The sequence below is a fragment of the Elgaria multicarinata genome, chromosome 6 (assembly GCF_023053635.1).
Source record: "Elgaria multicarinata webbii isolate HBS135686 ecotype San Diego chromosome 6, rElgMul1.1.pri, whole genome shotgun sequence".
Taxonomy (NCBI): domain Eukaryota; kingdom Metazoa; phylum Chordata; class Lepidosauria; order Squamata; family Anguidae; genus Elgaria; species Elgaria multicarinata.
The window spans coordinates 3,972,591-3,995,322 of record NC_086176.1 but is presented as its reverse complement, the minus strand read 5'-3'; the positions used below and the strand labels follow the sequence as shown (position 1 = coordinate 3,995,322).

Genomic DNA, 22,732 nt, shown 5'->3' with positions numbered 1-22,732 from the left:
TAAATAAAATAAGGGCAGAAGAAGAGGATTGGCGTAGGGGGAGCCCTGGGGAAAGAAGAGAGAGAAATGCCCCTATGTGTGGGGTAGAAGAGGGAGAGAGGGTGCAGACAGGAGAGGTATGAGTGTCCCGGAGGGGAAAGGAAACAGAGGTAATGTTTAGCCTTGAGGAGAAGCCTGAGGGGAGACATGATAACACTCCTCAAATACTTGAAAGATTGACACACACAGGAGGGCCAGGATCTCTTCTCGATCCTCCCAGAGTGCAGGACACGGAATAATGGGCTCAAGTTACAGGAAGTCAGATTCCAGCTGGACTTCAGGAAAAACCTCCTGACTGTTAGAGCAGTATGACAGTAGAACCAGTTACCTAGGAAGGTTGTGGGCTCTCCCACACTAGAGGCCTTCAAGAGGCAGCTGGACAAGTATCTGTGGGGGATGCTTTAGGGTGGATTCCTGCATTGAGCAGGGGGTTCGACTCGATGGCCTTGTAGGCCCCTTCCAACTCTGCCATTCTATGATTCTATGATATATTGTTACCATCCTTGGGCTCAATTCTCTGCCTGTTCAGACAGAAATAAAGTCCTACAACTTCCAGAATGCCCAAGCCATCTATGCTGGCTGGGACATGCTGGGAGCTGTAGGCCTTTTTCTGTCTATAGGATTGCACCCTAACTCAAGCTGACTTCTCTTGGGCCTAGTTCTAACCTTAACCCTGAAAAGAGCCCTGTGCAACCCCATGCATGTCTACTTAGAAGTAAACATGCTGGCTAGGACATGCTGGGAGCTGTAGGACTTTTTCTGTCTCCAAATCATCCCCCCAAGTCACAGAAAACTACAGCCACCCCCACTACAAACATACATTCATTCAGTCAAACAACCAGGCATCCCATTCAGACATCAATACACTCACACTGTCAGCACACACATACACACACTCAGCATCACTCACTCCAAAAACACACATACACACATGCACACGTGCATTCACTCAAAGACCCCATGCACCCCCACATTCTCTCTCACACACAAACCTCAGTCTTGCCTCCTCCTCTATCTTCTCCTCCTCCTGCTTGCTTCTTCTTGCTGCTGCTTCTGCTTCTTCTTTGCTGGGGGGTGGGGTGCTGGAGGCTGCGTTGTTGCACGCAGCCCCCAACCCCTCACCTTGCTCTCAAGGGCCTAAATTTCTCCCATGAGTGGCAGCGGCCATCTTGAATCTTGCCCGAACTCACGTGAGATCTCGGCTGTTGGCTGGGTCTCACAGAGTTCCCAGCTAGCTGCTGAGATCTCGCGTGAGTTCGGGCGAGATTCAAGATGGCCGCCGCCACTTGCCGGGAAAATTTAGGCCCGGTAAGTTGGAGTTGTGGTTGCTGCGGGCCCAGTAACCACAACCCCGGTATTTTGGCAGGGACGGGGCAAACATGGCGGCGGCAGCATATTAGGGGGTTCAGCTGAACCTGCTGAACCCCCTGTCTGCACGCCAATGCAGATACATAAGGCCTGGCCTCCTTTCCATACAGTCACTTTACGCCAGATGGACCAAGGTTCTGATTCAGTATATGGTGGCTTTCTATGTTCCTAATTAATTAAAATTAAAAAGGGGGGTTGGGGGGGTAGGGAGGTTGGAAGTGGAGTGGAGATAAATACTGCTCACTTATCGAACCCTATATATGCCTACTAATGTTTAATGAGGCTAACCCCCAGGAGAGTGTGCATAGAATTCCAGCACAACTTACTTTTGCAAGGAGTTTGTGAGAATGTTCCTCAGTTGTGAGCATGGCTTAATACACTGCCCACCCAATTCCAGTCTAATGAATTGACTCTCCTTTCAGCCCAGTCCTATACAAGTTTTGTCATTTGTCTTTTCTCATTTTGCATGAGCTCTAGCTTCAGTGATTTGGAGAAAGGCACTTAGTGCATGCTCAGGGTTTCTCCATAACTTAGACCTTATCTAGACCTAAGGTTTATCCCGGGATCGTCCCAGGGTAATCTCTGCCTGCTCCCGGGATATCCTGTGTGTCATTTACATGAACAGGGATGACCCCAGGAAGTTCCTGGAATAAACCTTAGGTCTAGCTAAGGCCTTAGTCTTTGGTTTGAAAACAGGCTCATTGGCTGAATCCTTGTGCAGTCTTGGCACAAATGAAGTTATGGGGAGAAAAATACAATGAGACCTCTGGTGCATAATTTGGAGGAGGTAGAGGCGAGTTACATGCATACACAAAGACATTTGTTTTATTAAGTGTTGCTGGAGGATAGTAGAATGAGGAGGGATTGTGGCATGAAGGGGACCATAATTGGTAGGGGAAGAATGCATGTGCTCAGTGATGAAAGAAAGAATTCTGCATGTGCTCAGAGGCACTCTATATTTAAGAACATAATATAAGAAGGGCCCTGATGCTGCATCAGACCAAGGTCCATCTAGTCCAGTATTTCATGTACACTGGACAACCAGCTCCCCATGAGAAATCCACAAACAACAACACCCTCCCACCCACATTCCCCTGCTGCTAACATCGGTGAAGTGTAAATTATAGTATTTCTAAATGTTATATGTGCATGTTATTTGTATGCATATAAGAACTGAATTTGGACCATGTCTCAAAATAACGTATTTTGCTTTACTTCTGCTAAGAGCTGCAGGAGGAAGGAGGGAGGGAGTGTGGTTCAATGACTTACAGGTCCACCTTCTAACCCTAGGTCACATTTTTTTTTTACCAAAGCTCCCATCACTCTGCTTTGCTGGAGGGCAAGGATGGGACCGTGAGATGTCCAGGCTTCCAGTGCCAGCACATTCCACTATGAAAAAGCCTTAAACTGGATTTCAAGCATAATTCCCTACCCCCTGCTCCCCTCTTTCTGAAACTTTGGGGGTTTCTTGTCTGGAGGACACCTAATGACCTTTGCATTTTCATACAAATTTACCCCCAAACCATGGGTGGTGGTGGTGAAGGAATGGGAAACTAGGGTGACCATATTTTCAGGACGGGGCTCCTGGGAACTACAGACCAGGGGCTTGTCTTGACAAGGGTTTTGCCCCGGGGTGGATCCAGAGTGGCGGCAGGCCATCTGTATGACACAGCCGCCATCCCAAACCCATCCAGGGGCAAACCCCCGAAGCTCCACTTAAAAAAAGTCAGGCACTTACCCTGAGTTTTTTTGCTGTGGAGGAATGCCATGGCCGATGGCGCCCCATGGTTAATCGGCATCGGCTGGACAAGGAAGGGGGCGGACCGCCTCCCCCCATTATTTATTTATTTTTTAAAAATTATCTGTACATAAATGAGGGGGGAAAAATAGGCTGCCCTTCCCCCGGAGCACCCGTGCTACGCTCAGGGGTTTGGGTGGCACCTGTTTACTCTTTCTTAAATCAAATATATATATCCGTGTTATAGTGACTGTCTTCTGATCTCTGGAAGGAAGCTGATTTTAGTGACAATGGGTTGGATCCAAATTTAGTCTTACTGAGAGTAGACCAACTGAAATCAATGGAACTTAAGTTCGTCATGGCTTGTCCCATTGATTTCAATGTATCTACTCTGGCTAAAACTGGATGCAACCTAATGAATACATTTCTCACTTTCCCCCTATACTCCATTCAGTTATAAAATAATATCCGCAGCTTTCCAGGTGACTTCCTCTACCTACTCAGCCACAAAAGTAAATAACCATTTTATACAGTTTTTATAGTGTTGATTTTTATTTGCAGGTCCACAAAAACTCATCCTGGGCCCGTTGTACATCTAAGTGATAGCCCAAGAGATGAAGGGAAAGTGAGTAAGAGTAAAACAAACATATTCTTCTTTTCTTTGCCCTTTTGTGCCACCTAACTGGGCAACTCAAACATGAAAAAAGCCTTGTGTAAAAATTCTTGAAATATTATGTTCAGTATGGCACCTCACACAAATTCTATATAACTGGAAATTTTTGTTGAGTTGAATGGGAAACACAATAAATATTTGTTGATTTTGCCATGTGTATTAGTGTTTTATCAATAAGTTGTATATATGGGGAACCTGGTGAAATTCCCTCTTCCTCACATCAGTTAAAGCTGCAGGTGCCCTGCCCTCTTTTAAATCTGGTCACTCTAGTGTAGCTCCTGCAGCTTTAACTGTTGTGTTGAAGAGGGAATTTCACCAGGTTCTCCATATATACAAATGACACCTGCTGAAATTCCCTTTTCTATGAAACTGTTAAAAATACAGGAGCCCTGTCCTCCTTTTCATATGGTCACCCTACTCCGGAGACATGGAGCAGACAAGCAGGAAAGCCATGCACTGCATGAAGGAGCCCTCTGCTTTGAGAACAAAGCACTCTGCATGTGCTCAGAGGCTCCCTCACAGTGACTGTATCAGCTCCACTTTAGGATTGCCAACTGACCAGAAGAAAGAAAGAAAGAAAAATGTCATGCTGACTCTTAATGCTTTGAACAGTAGCTTTGTCTGCAGAAATCAGCAAGTGTGAAGCTTTTCACAGCATGGAGATCAGCCCGACCACCTACTAACTAACATCTGACACATTCTAGAGGGATAACTATCCTGCCACAGGATAGCGTGCCACAGCAACAAAACAAAACAAACAAACAAAAAGTTCACCACTTGGCACCTATCAGTTTGATTGAGGCTTCTGTGGACCAGAGACGTCATCTCGCATGAAGCAGGCTCTAGTCCACAAGAAACTTGTTCCACAAGGGCTCCTTGTTGTTTCTGTTGCTCATGGCTGCAGATCCTCCTGCTGTTCGAGAGGGTAGTATGCAACATTAGGCCTACATAGAGTAGACCCATTGAATGGGACTTCATTTAGCTGGGACTAACTTTAAGTCTCATCCATTTCAATGGGTCTAACCTAGGGCTAATGTTGGATATCACCAAAAGAGCACAGAAGCCACGGCCGTTTGCAAAGAAGACAGTTGGCAACTCGACTCCTGTTCTGGGCCAAAGCGCATCGAAAGCGAGCGCTGGGCTGAAACGAAGCCCCGAGCTCCTGTGGAAAGGACGCCTCAGGCTAGGCCCAAAGAGAAGGGAAGACAAATGTACCATGATCCTAGCTAGATACACAGAGAGATGCTCGTGCACCACACGGTGCGCCAGCGAGGCGATTCCCCTCTGGTGGGCAAGCAGTGCGGCCTGCATCTGCCCAGTGACCAGGTAGAGAGCACTCCTTCTGCGCCCGCCCATAGCCCCCTTCCTCCTCCCTCAGCAGCAGGAAAGGAGGCGCCGCACGCACGAGGAGGAGGAGCAGGAGAAAGAAGGTCAGGGCAGCCGCGGCTGCTCGGCTGACTCATCTCATTTTCCCTGCAGTTGAGCTCTGCAAAGTCGCCTTTGGCCCTCGTTTCCCCCCCACTGCGCAGCGGGAAGTTTCCCTGGGCCTGAAATTTGGCGGTGGCACGTCTGCTGCAAAAGCGGCAGCAGAGGCGGCTTAGTGTAGATTTCACCTAGGTGAACAGGCTGAGGAAGCAAGGAGAGGAGCAAGGACAAGACACTCAGAGGAGAGGGAGACGGAAACACGCCTTCCAAGGTCCTCTCCCGCACTGCTCTGGGTGCTTTCTTAGCCTCCGCGATCGCGGCGGCGAAGAAAAGGGCCAGAGCAGCGTGAGAGAAATCAGAACTCCCGGACGTTTTAATTAATGATTACATTTCCCCCTGGACGCTGAATTCCCCCCCCCTCCATTTCCGGACTTGTCCTGTGGGATCTGGACTTATGGTCACGCTAAAATAACCATTAAAATGTTAAAAGGAAGATAAAACATAAATAAAAAAGATTTTAAAAACAGCTAATTGAACAAATTACAAAATTTACAGTCAGCTTATAGCAAGTCAGCTTAACAAGGCCAAAGCCTGATTGAATAAAATGCATTTGCCTTATGACAGAAGGAAATCGGAGAATGTGGTAGAAGGGCCTCCCTCGGCAAGGGATTCCTGAGCTTGGGAGCAGTCACTAAGGCCTTAGCTAGACCTACCTCATAGTCCTTGATGGAGGAGGGAAGATCTCGCATTGTGATTAATGCGAGATCCCTCCTCCGTTTACACGTGAGGCGCGACGACCTCAGGAGGACAGGTGTCGCGCCCGCCATTTTTTTTTAAGAGGAAGGAACGCACAAATTCTCATGCGCTAAAGGTAAGTTTTTTTTAAATTTAAATTCCTTTTCCAGCTATTTTAATTTTAATTCCTTTTCCCATGCGCGGTTCCGCGGCAACAGGCCACACATTCCGCGGTCTTGGGCTTAGCTTGGGACCACAGAAAAAGCAGGCCCAAAGGGGAGGGCGAGATCCCAGGACAAGGGAGGGATCATCCCTCCATGATCCCGGGATCCCCTGTGCGTCATGTGGATGCGCAGGGACGTTCCTGGGGTTTGCCCCGGGATTTCGCCCGGCCTAGCTAAGGCCTAAGGAGGCCCTGCCTCAGGAACCTGCCAAATGTCCTTCATATGTCTCATGACAGAAAGAAATAAGCTGGTCTTATTTGTGCAGGTCATTCTGGTGAGTACCAGCACTTTGGGTGCTTTCAGATGAAGAATTTAGTGTGAAGTTGCCACATTTTGTTTACTAGCTTTTGGCGGAGGCAAGGGAAAACAACACAACCCCATGGTGGAATCAAAGACCTGCTGTGTTTTCTCTGTGACTCCTCCTCTTTTTTTCAAACCAAGAAAAGGCCAACTTTTTTGAAGAGAAGAGTGGCACTATCTCCGTAGGTGTAAAGTTAGTGCTGCTTAAGATAATTAGAAAAAATCAAAATGGATTCAAATGCCTTCAGATTTCTATGAACCCGATCACAGATTCTGCAGCAGAATAGCATTTTCTGAGTTGCACGGATTCTGCAGACTTGCAGACCAGTTTTTTTACTTTTCAGAATTGTATGCAAATTTATCCGTATGAAAATGTGGAAGTTGCTGGAAAGTATGCTAATATATACACCACCATTAAACACACAGAAAACTACAATTCTCTATAAACTTTGCTTTGTAACAATCTCTGTGTGTGTGTGCCCTGCTCATTGATTGAACACTGAGATAAGAAAAATATGCAAAAACTTACATGCCAGCAAAAGTAAATTGTGGCAGAGTTTTTAATATACTTCTCCAAGACAGTAGGGAGTAATCCGACTTGGTCAATGACCGGATGATGGAATAAAAGATGCCGGATGATCTGTAAAACACACCCAGAACAGAATAAGCAAAATCTGTGCATCTTTAATGCTACTCTTCAACCTTTTCCAAGAGGTGTACTTTTGACATTGGCAATGATGTTTTGGGCATTTGAGCCTCACCAGCTCTGGGCTGATACGAATGAGGAGGGACATTTTTTTAAAGTTCTGCAATTGCATCTTTGTTGGTGTCCCTGCCTCTGCCTCCTAATTTAGCAGCAGCTGCTCTTTGCAGCCCTCTGGGATTCCCCCACTCCCCTTGTTTGGATGGGGTTAAACAGCAAAGGGGACTCTTACACTGGGGGTGCTGCTCTTTCTCTGCTCCGGCTCCCTAAGGAAGGAGGCTGGCATGCCAACAGCTCTTCCCCCCTCAAGCAGTCCAAAAACAATTGCGCTCTCCCAGTTTGAGAAAAGGCAATTTCTCCTATTGGTTCTCCTTGCTAGTGCCCAGGGGCTTCTCTGTGCACCCTGTAAGCCCCATAGTGGCTGCGCAGTGACACTGCGTTGTTTAAAGGATGCAGCCACCAACTTGCAGCCACATCGGGGTTTTACCTTCGAAACTACGCTTTCTTGCGGTGCCTTTTCCCATTTGTTTTGATGCCACCTCATTGTTTCTCCCATCTGTCCATGATGGCTTTGGTTCAGGGACATTCCTAGGGGCAGTTCCTAGGGGCGGTTCCCCATGCAGGATAAGCCCAGAAATGCAGGGCAGAGGGTGTGGGCTTGACAAGTGGGATGGCCACCAGATAGACTGCGCGGACTCCTGCCATCTAGATTTAGCCTTCCCACCACACATTGGTTCCAGTCACCAGATTCCCCAAGCCTTGTGTACATGGTCATTTCTCCTGTTCCATTGTTGCCTCTTTCTGAAGTTCTAAAAATAAAATCCCCTTCAAAATGCATGAACAAAGCTGGTATCTTAAATGTGTTTTTGCATTTAACATGCAATTTTTAAAGAGTAGTAATATCATCAGTTGAGGATTCAACATTGTCAGGATCACAGCAGGTTTGGAGAGGGGATTTCAGTCCTTCTTCCCCTGCTTTGGTCCTGAGGAATATCCCTCCTCTGGAGGTTGCATTTGTATTGGGAGTAAATCACAAGTTGATGCCAATGTGGGATTTCCTTCCAATGCAAATTCCCTTTCCATGGGCACATCTACATGGGGCTTTTACCCTCATTTTACTGCACCCTTAATACGATTGTGTCAGATGACGCATGGCCATCTCAGTAGCAGGTGTCCTTTTCCACGCTTCAAAAACCACTTTATTACCAACTCGTTTGTGATGGATTTTTCTGTCACAGTGGGTTGAGTGTAGTTTGAGAGTCCACATGACCTGAACTGACTTGAATGCAGGCTGGGGGAGATCAACATTGATCGACAGAGGGGAGGAGCAGGTCTACTCAGAAGTAACTCCTCCATTGCACTTTATGAACATGTGAGCTGGGGGGTGGGGGTGGAGTTTGTTGATTCAGAACTGTGCATCTAGAAACAAACATAGCTAAGAAAGGTTCCCAGGGCAGATGTTTTTCCTGAACCGTACTCAGAAGCACTTCATGGGAGGTGGGGCAGAGGGCAGTTCATATACACGGGCTCAGCTCGCTCAGGCTGCCTGCTTGCCTGCCCACCTGTCCACCCACTTGCTGCTTCATATTGTGTGTGTGGTGGGGGGTGTTCATGAATATTCTCCACTGCTCTTCATTTAACACAGGAGGGAGGAGGGAAAGGGGAGGGGGAGCAACCCTCCTGTCAGTGGCTGCCCTGCACCTAGCAATTATTGAAGTTCATTTTTACTCGCAGGACTGCGCCCCCACAAACCTGACTTAAGGCAGTTCTCGTTTGCCCACGAAAGTGTTTTTTTCCTGAGGAGTACAGTGCCTCACATGGAAGAAGCTTATTTGATTTTATGAAAATCTGGATTTTGTTCAAATCACCTCAGAATGTGCCTCTGTTTAGATCAGCCCCATGCCTGCAATGGTTCAGCAACCATCCCAACTGATTATTAAATTCTACATTTCAATAACTTGCATGTTAAATGCAAATACACATGTCTGGTTTGGCCCAGAGGCAATAGTGGAACAGGAAAAAACCACCCAAGTCCATCAGGAGCAACGATGCGAATTTCAGCTCACTGGGGGGGGGGGGGGGACACGAGACACACACCTATTGCCTGACTCCAGCCTTTGTTGCGATTATCTTCCAGAGACACAACACTTAATAAAAAAAAATATGTAGCAATTTCCATTCAGGTCTCACAGAATCTTTGGAAAGCCAAGTAATGGGTAAGGCAAAACCCAAACAAATTATATTACCATAGGATGCAATCCTCTCTAATAATCAAGAAATAAACTATTGATTCTAATGAAGTACAATTGTAGTCATAATTATTTCCACTAGGTATCCTTAGTTAATTAAGTTGAGGCATTGCCTGTGAGGAAAATAATTCTTTGTAAATTAACAAAAACAAGTTTCTTTCTGATTGATGAGCTCTTATTTGTAAGTATGGCTCAGTGTAAATGCTGACTGATTTTTTTTGGTGAAAAACTACTCATGTATGAACAAAGCTAATAATATAAAGTATAATTATACAGTAAAACAAAATCAGTTAAAAAAAAACATTCAAAATTTGAGAACCTGATTATGTTTGGCTTCCCTCCACCCCCACCCCCAGCTATTGATAGGCTATGAAAATGGGACCGTAGTATTCTGGGATTTGAGAACAAAAAGAGCAGATTTAAGAGTATACTATGATGAGGTAAGCTATTTCTGTTTTCTTTAAAAGCACAACCTGTGTGTTAAAAGTCTTGAAAAATACTTCTAGTTAAAACAGGTCTATTTTCTACAATATATACAATGATTGTATTTGTCTCAAAGATGTAGCTGGGGTAGACTGTTACAGTAAAACCCAAATAAAGGCTATGACGTTTCTGTGTAAAGTCCAAATGTATACAAGTTAATTACAGTGGCCATTCACAACAGTATATAGCACAACCTTTCCATGAAGCTGATTGGTGGAAGATTCAGGACAGATAAAAGGAAGTACTTCTTCACATAGTGCATAGTTAATGTATGGAATTCACTACCATAAGATGTGGTGATGGCCACCAATTTGGATGGCTTTCAAAGGGGTTGGATAAATTCCTGGTGGAGAAGGCTATCGATGGCTACTACTCCTGATGCAACCTCCAACATCAGAGGCAGTAAGCCAGTGTGCACTAGTTGCTGGGGAAGATGGGTGGGAGGGTGCTGTTGCACCATGAGCTGCTTGTGGTTCCCTGGCTGGTTGGCCACTGTGTGAACAGAGTGCTGGACTACATGAGCCCTTGATCTGATCCAGCATGTCTCTTCTGATGTTCTTATGCTTCTAGCTTTGTTATACTTATTGTATTTATTTGCCCTCTTTATTAGAGCTAGCATGGCACAGCCCGCAGAAAGTAGGAGACCTGAGCTCAACCCCCTGCTTAGTCTTGATGGAAACTCCTTGGGTACCCTTGGGCCAGATGTCTCTTGCAGTCTAATTTACTTCACAGAGATCAAATGAGGAAATTTATTTATTTATTTATTTATTTATTACATTTCTATACCGCCTAATAGCCGGAGCTCTCTGGGCGGTTCACAAAAATTAAAAACATTCAAAGTATAAAACAACAGTATAAAACCATAATATAAAATATAATATAAAAGCTCAACCAGATAAAAACAGCAGCAATGCAAAATTACAAATTTAAAACCATGTTATTTAAAATTTATAGATTGTTAAAATGTTGGGAGAATAAAAAGGTCTTCACCTGGCGTCTAAAAGCATATAATGTAGGTGCCAAGCGAACCTCCTTAGGGAGCTCATTCCACAGCCGGGGTGCCACAGCAGAGAAGGCCCTCCTCCTGGTAGCCACCTGCCTCACTTCCTTTGGCAGGGGCTCACGGAGAAGGACCCCTGAAGATGACCTTAGGGTCCGGGCAGGTACATACGGGAGGAGGCGTTCCTTCAGATAACCTGGCTCCAAGCCGTTTAGGGCTTTAAATGTTAATACCAGCACTTTGAATCGGACCCGGACCTGGACTGGCAGCCAATGAAGCAGGAAAAGGACTGGCGTAATGTGGTCTCGTCGGCCAGTCCCTGTTAGTAAGCATGCTGCCCTGTTTTGTACCAGTTGAAGTTTCCGGACCGTTTTCAAAGGCAGCCCCACGTATAACGCATTGCAGTAATCCAAACGAGAGGTTATCAGAGCATGGATAACTGTAGCTAAGCTATCTCTGTCCAGATAAGGGCGCAGCTGGTATATCAGCCTGAGCTGATAAAAGGTGCTCTTTGCCACTGAATTCACCTGTGCCTCAAGTGACAGTTCTGGATCCAAGAGCACCCCCAAACTACGGACCCGATCCTTTAGGGGGAGTGCAACCCCGTCCAGGATAGGGCAAACATCACCTCGCCGGACAGAAGAACCACCCGCTAACAGTACCTCCGTCTTGTCTGGATTGAGTCTCAGTTTGTTAGCCCTCATCCAGTCCATTACCGTGCCCAGGCACTGGTTCAGAACAGCCACTGCCTCACCTGGGTTTGATGAAAAGGAAATGTAGAGCTGGGTATCATCTGCATATTGATGACACCTCAGTCCACATCTCCGGATAACCTTCCCCAGCGGCTTCATGTATATGTTAAACAGCATAGGGGATAAGATAGAGCCCTGTGGAACCCCATGGCTTAGGTGCCACGGCACAGAGCAATAATCCCCCAGCACCACCTTCTGGAATCGGCCATCCAAGTAGGAGCGGAACCACTGCAACGCAGTACCTCCAACTCCCAGCTCAGACAACCTATCCAGAAGGATACCATGGTCGATGGTATCGAAGGCCGCTGAGAGGTCTAGGAGAACCAACAGGGTCGCACTCCCCCTGTCTCTCTCCCGACAGAGGTCATCCCACAGGGCGACCAAGGCAGATTCCGTTCCAAAACCAGGCCTGAAACCCGATTGAAATGGATCTAGATAATCCGTTTCATTCAAGAGTGCCTGGAGTTGTCCTGCAACCACCCGCTCAAGCACCTTGCCCAGGAAAAGGATATTAGCCACCGGCCTGTAGTTGTTAACATCCTCTGGGTCCAGGTTAGGCTTCTTCAGGAGTGGTCTAATTGCCGCCTCTTTTAAAATCTTCATGTACGCTGCTCTGAGCAGGGAGCAGACACTTTCAAAAATAGTTTTCACTGAGGTGGCAAACCTGTGTCTGGATAGGACCACTTCAGACTATAAAGTGAGGCTCAAATTATTAACTGCTCGTTGCTTTAAAAAATCAAGGGAGAGAACACTTTCCTCCAGTATAAACACATACAGAGGAGCATTCAGTCATGTAGAGACTAATAGGTGCAGGTTTAGCACTTCGTTGAAAACTCAGCTTCACGGCTTGTCTTTCACTCCTCTTCATAGGATCATAGGAAGCTGCCTTATACTGAGTCAGACAATTGGATCATCTAGCCCAGTATTGTTGACACTGACTGGCAGAAGCTCTTCAGGTTTTAGGCAGGATTCCTTCCTTGCCCTACCTGGAGAAGCCTGGGATTGAACCTGATACCTTCTGCCTGCAAAGCATGTACTCTATTTCACTGAACTATGGCCCTTCCCTTCATCATTTTCTCATACTTTGTCAGCCCTGAGTCTACTGCATTATACATTATTTTGACTAAGGTTTAATTGGCAGGACACAAGTAGCAATTTAAGCAGTTTTAGCTTATAAAAGCGACATTTAGGGGTGGGAATTCATATTCAAGTACTGAGAAGGCCCAATCATGGATCCTGACCAGACTCTCTCCCTCAGTGGAATGTTGTGTACAACACCTTCCTCCCCATAGTCTGTTTATCTCTGGGTCTGCAATGAGAAAGGGTTTTGTTGTCAGGAAGTTAGATTTGGCCCAGGGATATAAATGGAGGAAAAATATTCATAGTCATTCACTCAAAAAAATGAGGATCATGAGTTCGAACAAAAGGGCATACCTTTTCATGCTATACATGATTAACTATGTGACAGAATATCACGTCATTAGCAGCATAGGCAGTTTTTAAAAGGATTAACTTAATTAGAGTCAATTAGAAATAGTGTGTCTTCGCTTCTGAGGTTGTATACTCTTGAAAACCACTTATATGTGACAAGCAGCAGGGAATGGCTGTTACCGTTTCATCCTGCTTGTGAGCTTCTCAGAAGCATTTGGCAGAAACCGAATGCTGCGTAGATGGATTTTTAGCTTTTAAACCAAATCACACATGCACATGAAAGCTGCTGCCCTGTGCTCTTTTATTTAGAGGTAGGCTCAATGAATGCAGTGGCAGTAAACTATTTCTGGGTAAACATGCATAGGTTTGGACTGCAAGTGTTTCTGTTTGTCTGCTTACAGACAGAGGCCTTAGCTAGACCTACCTGTTATTGCGTGATGGAGGGATGAAGATATCGCAAGATCCCCCCTCTGTTTATATATATAATAGTTTTACTTATTTAATTTCATCCAAGTGTCAAATACAGATTATTCTACCTGTTATTACTATTGTGTCTTTTAGGCAATTCATTCTATTGGATGGCATCACGAAGGGAAGCACTTTATGTGCAGTCATTCTGATGGCAGTTTGACTCTGTGGAATCTAAAAAGTCCCAGCAGGCCTTTCCAGATCATCATTCCACATGGTAAGATATGCAAGATACTGCTGATACTCATAAAATATAATTAGGCCACACAAAACTGTGGCTAAATAGCAGCTAAATAGTGTGTGGACTATTGTTTCTGTGAGCAATTCTCTATTTACTTCTATCATACTGCTAGCTCTGATCCATCATTATCATCAACAATAACAACAACAACAATAACAATAATGTATTTGTTTGTTTATTTATTTGATTTGTATGCTGCCTTTCTACCAATAATGGCACTCAAGGTGACTTACTATGATTGACAAAAGTAACAATTAGCAAATATATGAAAAACCATGAAAAACACAATAACAACACAGTAAAAACAGTAGCCAGTTCAATAGACCTGCTTAAATACCAGAGGCCCGCTTGAATAAAGCAGTCTGCCGGCAGAAGGACAGCAGAGAAGAAGCAAACCTAGCCTCCTTAGGCAGGGAGTTCCACAGCCAAGGAGCAGCCACCGAGAAAGCCACCCTCTTTCGCATTGCCATCAAATGTTCCTCTGTAGGTGGCAGTCTCGAAACAAGGGCCTCTTTCAAAAAACAAGAACCAGGCAGGCTCGTATGGGAGAAGGCAGTCTTTCAGTTATGACTATGAAAGGTTCCATCCACATTACACAAAATCTCCATCTCACAGCCTAGAACTAATGTCCAAATGCCTGGGAAAATAAGTATATGTTTGCCTGGTGCTGAAAAAGTGTCAGTGTCAGCTGAGCTTCCATGGGGATAGCTTTCCATAAACACATATCATAGAAAAGGCATGTTCCTGAACAACAGCAACCTAGCTTCTTGGGGGGATGGCACATAGAGAAGGGCCTCTGAAGCTGACCTCAGGGACTGGATAGGTTCATAGTGGGAGAAGCAGTCCTTGAGGCATTGGGCTCCTGAGTGTTGTAGTGGGAACTTTGTTTCCACCTTTTCTTGATCCCCCCTCCGGTTCTTAATTCTAGCTGCTTTCCATAATGGGGACTATAATTGTAATAGGGGTCTTGAATAATCTACCCTAGTATTAAATTAAGCCTCTGGAATAAATCTGGATATAGGAGGATCATAGTAGGGTTATTGGCTGAGGTCTCCCTCTCAGGCCTCAGAGTGGAGAAGGGTTAAATAACATTTTTCTCCCTTCCTGGTAGGAAACAGACACATTCCTGGAGGAGAAGGCTATCAGTGGCTACTAGTCCTGATGGCTATGTGCTACCTCTAGTATCGGAAGCAGTAAGGCAATGTACATCAGTTGCAGGTGCTGTTGTGGGTTTCCCATTGACATCTGGTTGGCCAGTGGGTGAACAGAATGCTGAACTAGATGGACCCATGGTCTGACCCAGCAGGGCTCTTCTCATGTTCTCCCTGGGTCAGCTTTAGCATATAGCCAAATTCTAGAACGTAAATGCTGCCTCCCAACTGTTGCTCAGTTTCTGCTTCTTCACCGACTATTTTCTGCTTCTTCTTAAGCTTCCTCAGGATTGTCATATCTTACAGCAACTGCGAAAATGTCTGTCACCTGATATCACTTGTGATGAGTGGGGCAATGATTTCCGACTGTGTTGACAACCCTGTCAGGCCTCCCAGGCCTTGCATGAAAGTTATACCTAATATACTTATGGCTGCCAAAATTTAACCCAAGTCGCTGATTGAGGAGGACTCCAGGGTCTATTGGCTTTTTACCTGGCAGAGTGTCAGGTATAACTCTCATGCAAGGCTGGAGAGGCCTTTCAGGGTTGTAAGTAGATTTAACGAGAACTAGTTTGGAATGTCTGTGCAAGCTTGTCTCTAGCCATTTCTATACCTCCCAACTTTCAAGGAGGGGTTGGGGAGGGTTTCAGGATTTCCTGGTTCCGAGATTATCCCCCTGGGTCCACATGCCTGCGCCGTCCAGGGATGGTCTGGGCACCTTTTTTTTTTTTTTTTGGAAGCAGCAGTGATGGTTGCGCAAGAGCAAGGCCCCGCTCCACTGAAAATGTAAATAGTTTTTTTATTTTAAAACCACTCGAAACCGCTCCCCAACCACCACCCCCTGCCATCCCAGGGGTGGCAAAATTGCTGCCACCCCCTCCCCTGATTTCTGGTGCCACGCTTACTCACAAGTAAGCATCGCACCAGGCGGGATGGGTGCCCACATTTCCCGGGAAAAGTCAGGTTTTCCCAGGGTTTCTTTATCCCAGAAATCTTTGCCTTCCTTTGGTCAGGTTTGAAACCATTGAGATGACAACCAGGAAACCAGGCAGTTAAAGCATTTTAACTGTACGTAATCTTGAAACATAGAGCTTTCTGACCATCAATCAGCTTTAAGTGTTTTTGTATGTGTAACCATGAAGCTTTTCACCATGAGATTTCCCTGAATAAAAGAATTCACCCGAGGCATGGCAACCTAGCATGTAGGCAGAGGGAGCTTGGCCATCAATACTTCCCCAACCAAGGAAGATGGAAGTAAGAGTTGTGAAATTGGGAGATTTCCTCTGTACTCTGGTAGACAGAAACCATTAAGGGAATTCTTAGCTTGTATACCTGGGAAATATGCTTAGTGCAGGAATCCACCCTACAGCATCCCTGACAGATGGTTGTCCAGCTGCTTCTTGAATACCTCTAGTGTGGGAGAGCTCACAACCTCCCTAGGTAACTGGTTCCATTGTCGTACTGCTCTAACAGTCAGGACGTTTTTCCTGATGTCCAGCTGGAATCTGACTTCCTGTAACCTGAGCCCATTATTCCGTGTCCTGCACTCTGGAATGATCGAGAAGAGATCCTGGCCCTCCTCTGTGTGACAACCTTTTAAGTATTTGAAGAGTGCTATCATGTCTCCCCTCAATCTTCTCTTCTCCAGTTCTTTGCCCAGTTCTTTCAGTCTCACTTCTTAGGGCTTTGTTTCCAGACCCCTGATCATCCTGGTTGCTCTCCTCTGAACACGCTCCAGCTTGTCTGCGTCCTTCTTGAATTGTGGAGCCCAGAACTGGACGCAATACTCTAGATGAGGCCTAACCAGGGCCGAATAGAGAGGAACCAGTACCTCACGTGATTTGGAAGCTATACTTCTATTAATGCAGCTCAAAATAGCATTTGCCTTTCTTGCAGCCATATTGCACTGTTGGCTCATATTCAGCTTGAATCTACAACAATTCCAAGATCCTTCTCGTTTGTAGTATTGCTGAGCCAAGTATCCCCCATCTTGTAACTGTGCATTTGGTTTCTATTTCCTAAATGTAGAACTTGGCATTTATCCCTATTAAATTTCATCCTGTTGTTTTCAGCCCAGCACTCCAGCCTATCAAGAAGTTTGTTTCTGTCTTCCAGGGTATTAGCTATCTCACCCAGATTTGTGTCATCTGCAAATTTGATCAGCGTTCCCTGCACCTCCTCGTCCAAATTATTAATAAAAATGTTGAAGAGCACTGGGCCCAGGGCTGAGCCCTGCAATACCCCACTCGTTGCCTCTCCCCAGTTTGAGAAGGTTCCATTGATAAGTACTCTTTGAGTCCAATTCTGTAGCCAACTGTGAATCCACCTAATAGTTGTTCCGTCTAGCTCACTATTAGCTTTTTTGTTAATCAGAATGTCATGTGGTACTTCGTCAAAAGCTTTGCTGAAGTCAAGATATATGACGTCCACAGCATTCCCACATTCCACAAGGGAGGTTACCCGATCAAAAAATTGGATCAAATTAGTCTGACAGGATTTGTTCCTGACAAATCCATGCTGGCTTCTAGTAATTACTGCATTGATTTCAAGGTGCTTACAGATTGACTTCTTTATGATCTGCTCCAAAATTTTCCCAGGGATGGATGTCAGACTGACTGGTCTGTAGTTCCCAGGTTCCTCCTTTTTGCCCTTTTTGAAGATAGGGACAACGTTAGCCCTCCTCCAGTCATCCGGCACCTCACCCGTCTTCCATGATTTTGCAAAGATAATAGACAGTGGTTCTGAGAGTTCTTCCGCTAGCTCCTTCATTACTCTAGGATGCAGTTCATCGGGCCCTGGAGATTCGAACTCATTCAAGGAAATTAGGTGTTCTTTGACCATTTCTTTATCAATCTCAAACTGCAATCCTGCCCCCTCAACTTCTGCTTCACTTTTTCCAGGGGGGTCATAAACCTGCTTACCTGCCACTAAGGAAGAGAATGAACGGTAGGCATACTTGATTGCCTTCTTTTTCTGCTTCATGCATCGCCTTCATGCACATCCTGCTGCATGAAGGCTACTTTTATTCCAATCAAGGAAGCTAGGGCTCCAGGTGCTGTCAAACACTTTGGTATTAATTGTGCTTGCCATATTACAATTGGGATTGGATATCACCTTCTTTGGGGGATCTCAACAATGCCAATATTGTAGCAATAAGCATCTCTGAAGATATGGAGAGGCTGCTGGAGATGCTTACTCTAGCCGACACACTCCATTGGGAAGTGTCTCAGGTGCCACCAGAACCAACAACTTTCATCAGTTGTTTCCATGATACTAAGGGCTACTTCCACAATGCCACCAATGGAAGTGTCAAGCACAGCTTCTCATGATTCACTATACCTATCCAGCATGCCATGCACTAGTGTTTCCACTCAGACCACCTCATCATACCCTGTTGATTCAAGTATGGGAAACCCATCAAGGCAAAGTGCTCTACAGTCTTTCCAATAACCGGAAGGGATTTCTCTGCAGTCAGCTCTGGAGGATTTCCAGACAGACTTGATGTCCTATTCTTAAGTGGTGCCATTGATTTCATCTCTGGATGAAGTGGCAGGGAATTAAGTAAACAGATGGCAATGAATGACAAATTTTCTAACTGCCTATTCCAATTGTATTGCCCAAACCAGCCAATACTCAGGACAAATAGTCTGGATCCATAGCCTATTCAGATTAATAGGGGGACTAAACCCATTATCTCCACTTCTTTTGCTTTCACAATAGAACCTCTTTCCAAACTGTAACACACTTCACCGGGTATAGCAGGTATATCCATCAATTCAGAATATACCACCAATCTACTGTTATTTGTAGATTATCTAATATTGAAACCCCATCATAGCTTGAAGAAGGCTATGGATGTAATTAAGAAGGCTATAGATGTAGGGATGCAAATCAACTATTAAAAAATCTATGTATAAATATGGATGTATAAGACTGGAAAAACTCTCAGGTATACCCACCTGTACCAAAAAGTTTAAATATTTAGGGATTATTATCCCAACAGTTTTGTCAAAAATAATTAGACACAGATTATAAACCAGTTATTAGAGATATAAAACAAAAAATTGAAACTAAATGGCTGGTGAAAAAAAACAGCAGTTAAGAAGAAATTACTACATTATTATTTTTATTCCAAACTGTACTAATTCATGTACCCATAAGTATACTAAACAATTGACAAACATTATTTATAAAATGTATTTTCAGTGATAAAACTCCAGATTCAGTTTTTTTAAAAAGTATTCTATATAAGCATACTTTAGTGTAACACTTATTACTAACAATCTACCAGACTGATTTTGCGCTTTTTAAAAAACTGAAGCTTGAGCTAAATAGATGTGCAGAAAATTTTGAAAGTTCGGAAAAGTTCAACGTTTAATAGCAAAACAGTATATTTATTTGCTCCATGCCAAACAGCCTCCTATTACTACGGTCTATCGCGGCTGTGCAGTTGTGACCCCATTGTTTATATGACACAGTTGCCAACTTGCAGCCACGTCGGTCTTCCCCCAGAAAACTGTGCTTTTTCGAAGTGTCATTTTACCACAACTTTTTTCATTGCTTGAGATCCCCACACTTGTTTCTCCTATCAGTGGTTGCTTCAGTTCAGGTTAAGAAAGTGGGCATAGCTAGGGGTAAGCATGGGAGTCCAGGGTGGAGGGCAGAGGGTGGGCTTGACAAGCCTAGGAATGGCCACCATCATGATATTAATCTCCAGGGAATGAAAGTAAGGGCACTTATAGTATATAATGCAGAAATTAAATAAAATCAAAGTTGCGCAGAGTTGCCAAGATTTTTTTTTTTTTTTTGGCATTTTTCCAGTCCTTCAGTATTTGAAGCCCATTGATTCCGCTTCGCAGCAGCGATGCTCAGGGTTTTGGGGGAATCAGCTAGCAAAAGCACTGTTGTACAGATGCCCCCCCTCCACACCAAGCATCATGTGCTTTCAAATTGAAACTTAAAGAAATTCCAAATATCTTTTTAGAAAGAACACACCAAACAATCCCCATTACCTGCATCCTCCCACTTTCCTTTTTTCTGTTTCTGTTTGGGTTTGTTTTTATTCATGAGGCTTCGCAGGCAGGCTTTATGGGGCACTGCTAGGCCTCAGGGTGGTTGCTAGGGGCAACAACCACACTCCCCTACCTCGGATTGTATTGTTTTGAATGGGACAAATCAGAGAACGAAGAGGGAGGGGCTGCTGCTCCTTCTGTGATGTCCTGTGCCTGGGTGGGGTTTGTGTGTATGTTGAGTGTCTGCGGGTGTGAGAGAGTGGGGTGACGTGGCAAGAGTGGGCAGGGCACAAGACCAGAGCCATATTGCATGGCTCTGGCTCAGGGCAAGTGAGAGAAAGGCAGTGGTTTTTTTCCTCCCCCCTCCGTCCTGTCTTACCATTTGTTTTTCAGGCCCAGGTGAAGGTGAGGGTGGGGTTTCTTGGGTGGAGGCTTGGAATACTCTCTTTCCCTGCAACAGAGAAGGGTCTGGCTGTCTATACTTTCATGGAATAGGAAGAGTTTTTCATCAGAAGGAGGAAGACTAAATTGTGGGAGTGAATGAGAGGGAGGTCGGTCGGATGGAACACCCCATTCACTATAGTGGGGAGGCTTGCTTTAATGTAGTGGGTAGAGTTTGTATAATTGGGGTGCTCATTGAAGGAAAGCTGATGCAGGAGATAATTGGAAAGTTGAGAGAGGGAAAACAGGAAATACCCCTTGAAAGTGTTCCAACCACAAGGGAAACAGCCAGACATATTTTCATCCAATCATTCTCAGACTTCTAGCACCTGTGGCGACATGAGCTTTGCACTAGTGTAGGAAGAAAGTGAAAAACGGGGGTTGGAGGTTCATGCTCTACTGAGATATTACGATCCATTCCAAATCAAGCAATGGTTACACTAATTAAATAATAATGGATAAAATCATGGATCACCAGTGGAAAAATGGGAAATAATAGAAGGACAAGATCTCAGGACAAGATCTCAAATTCATTATTTGAAAGAGAAAACATAATATGTTCCTTTATAATATGCTTCAAATATAGAAAAGATGGAGAAAGACTTTGGGCATGTCTAGGTGAGGGCTTATCCTGGGGATCGCCACATGATGCACATGGGATCCTGTGGGCAGGGAGGATGATCCCTCCCTTTCTGCAGGATTATTGGGATGGCTTTAATCCTGACTTTTCCCACGGTCTTGGGATCATCCCAAGGATGTGTGGGCAGTCGTCCCAGTTTTGTCCCGGCTCCTCATGAGTAAACGCGAAGGACCAGGAACCGGGCATGGGGCATGGAGCTCCATTGGGGGTGGAGCAGGATCTTTTTTAAAAACAACAACAACACCCTACCTGTATCGCTGGAGTGCTCATGCACTCATTTTCAAGGGGGAGAACAAAATGGCGGCCGCAACATCCTCTTCCTCCCAGGACGTCACGTGCCGCAGGTGGACTGAGGGGGAGGCTCTCGCCATCCCCATATCACGAAATCCTCCCCATCCCCTCCCTAGGTGTAGACTCGCCCTTAGATGCCTACCCCATCCCCTTTGATTGTCTTCCTCTGTTACTTGTTGTGACAAATCATGTAAACAGTTCAAAGTATGGGAGGAAAATGGCTTATATAGGCTTAGAGACCTATATAAGGAAATTGCAACCAAAATCAGGTCCACAGCTTTGAGTACAATTAACACGGATGGAAGAAAAATGGTTTAATGTACACTAAGTGATACACTTTACCAATAACCCCAAAGTAAAAGTCCAGATTATGCAAGCTTTGAATAGTTTTGAGAAAATAGTAATAACATCGGCCTCAGAAATTAAGAGCCTGGCATCTACTATATACAAGCTATTGAATGATATAGGGAATGATTTAGGAGAGGGAGCAAAATTAACCTGTGAAAAAGATCTGATGATACAATTAGCATAGAACAATGGTTGAGGGCACAGCCTTATTGTTTACTCCCTTGATGCTCATAAGTCTCCAAACTTGGAAGCGTACAAGCATCCACTAAAGAATGGGAAAAGCAGCGGAGGCTGTCGTCTCCTCCTTGTCCTTCTGCTCTACATTTTTGGTAGATGGGCTTTTTTTGCACATCTAGATGGGGTGCTTTGGATAGAGAGAAAAGGAGGCTGCAGAGGCCTCGGGATAGCTTGTCATCCAGTGTCTCCATTCTCGTCCCCTTCCTGCCCACCGGAATGCCCTCTTTACTAGGGCTGTGCAACGCCTCAGATCCGAACCCCAAATCTGAAGTGGATTGGAGTGATTCAGACCTCTGAATCACAGATCCGAGGCGGTTTGGGCAAAGGACGAGGCAACCCAAAGCCAATTGGCTCCGAAGCTTTGGGCCGCTTCGGAGCCGGCCCTCGATGGGTCCCTTACCTGCTGCGTCTGCTGCAGCGGAGGCAGGAAGGCTTACCTGCTGCTGCCATCTGCGGCTGTTGCGTCTGGCGGCTTCCACTGCCCCCGACGCATAAGCCCAGAAGTAGGCTGTGCAACCCACTTCCGGGCTTATGTGTCAGGGGAAGTGGAAGCTGCCGGATGCAAGGATGGTGATGGTGGTGGGCGGCTGCGGCAGCAGGTAAGGAGGGGGGGGGCTTACTTGCCGCCACCGTCTGCTGCCACCACCGCCCTTGCAAGGATGGCAGCGATGGCAGCAGATGGCAGAGGCACCAGGTTAGTGGAGAAAGGGAGACTTTTCTGGGTGTCGGCTGCGCAGCCGGGAAAAGTTCAAGTCACTTCGGAGGGCCCAAATCTTGCCTCGG

The 22,732-nt window shown here is 45.4% G+C and overlaps 1 protein-coding gene across 1 annotated transcript in view; it reads left to right on the top strand.

The window, feature by feature from the left end:
- Nucleotides 1-22,732, top strand: part of STXBP5L (syntaxin binding protein 5L) — a 198,735-nt gene that overhangs the window by 39,228 nt on the left and 136,775 nt on the right. The window contains exons 6-8 of the mRNA XM_063128419.1: nucleotides 3,707-3,770; nucleotides 9,811-9,894; nucleotides 13,682-13,805. Coding sequence (XP_062984489.1) covers nucleotides 3,707-3,770; nucleotides 9,811-9,894; nucleotides 13,682-13,805 — 272 coding nt within the window. The remainder of the gene's footprint in view (nucleotides 1-3,706; nucleotides 3,771-9,810; nucleotides 9,895-13,681; nucleotides 13,806-22,732) is intronic.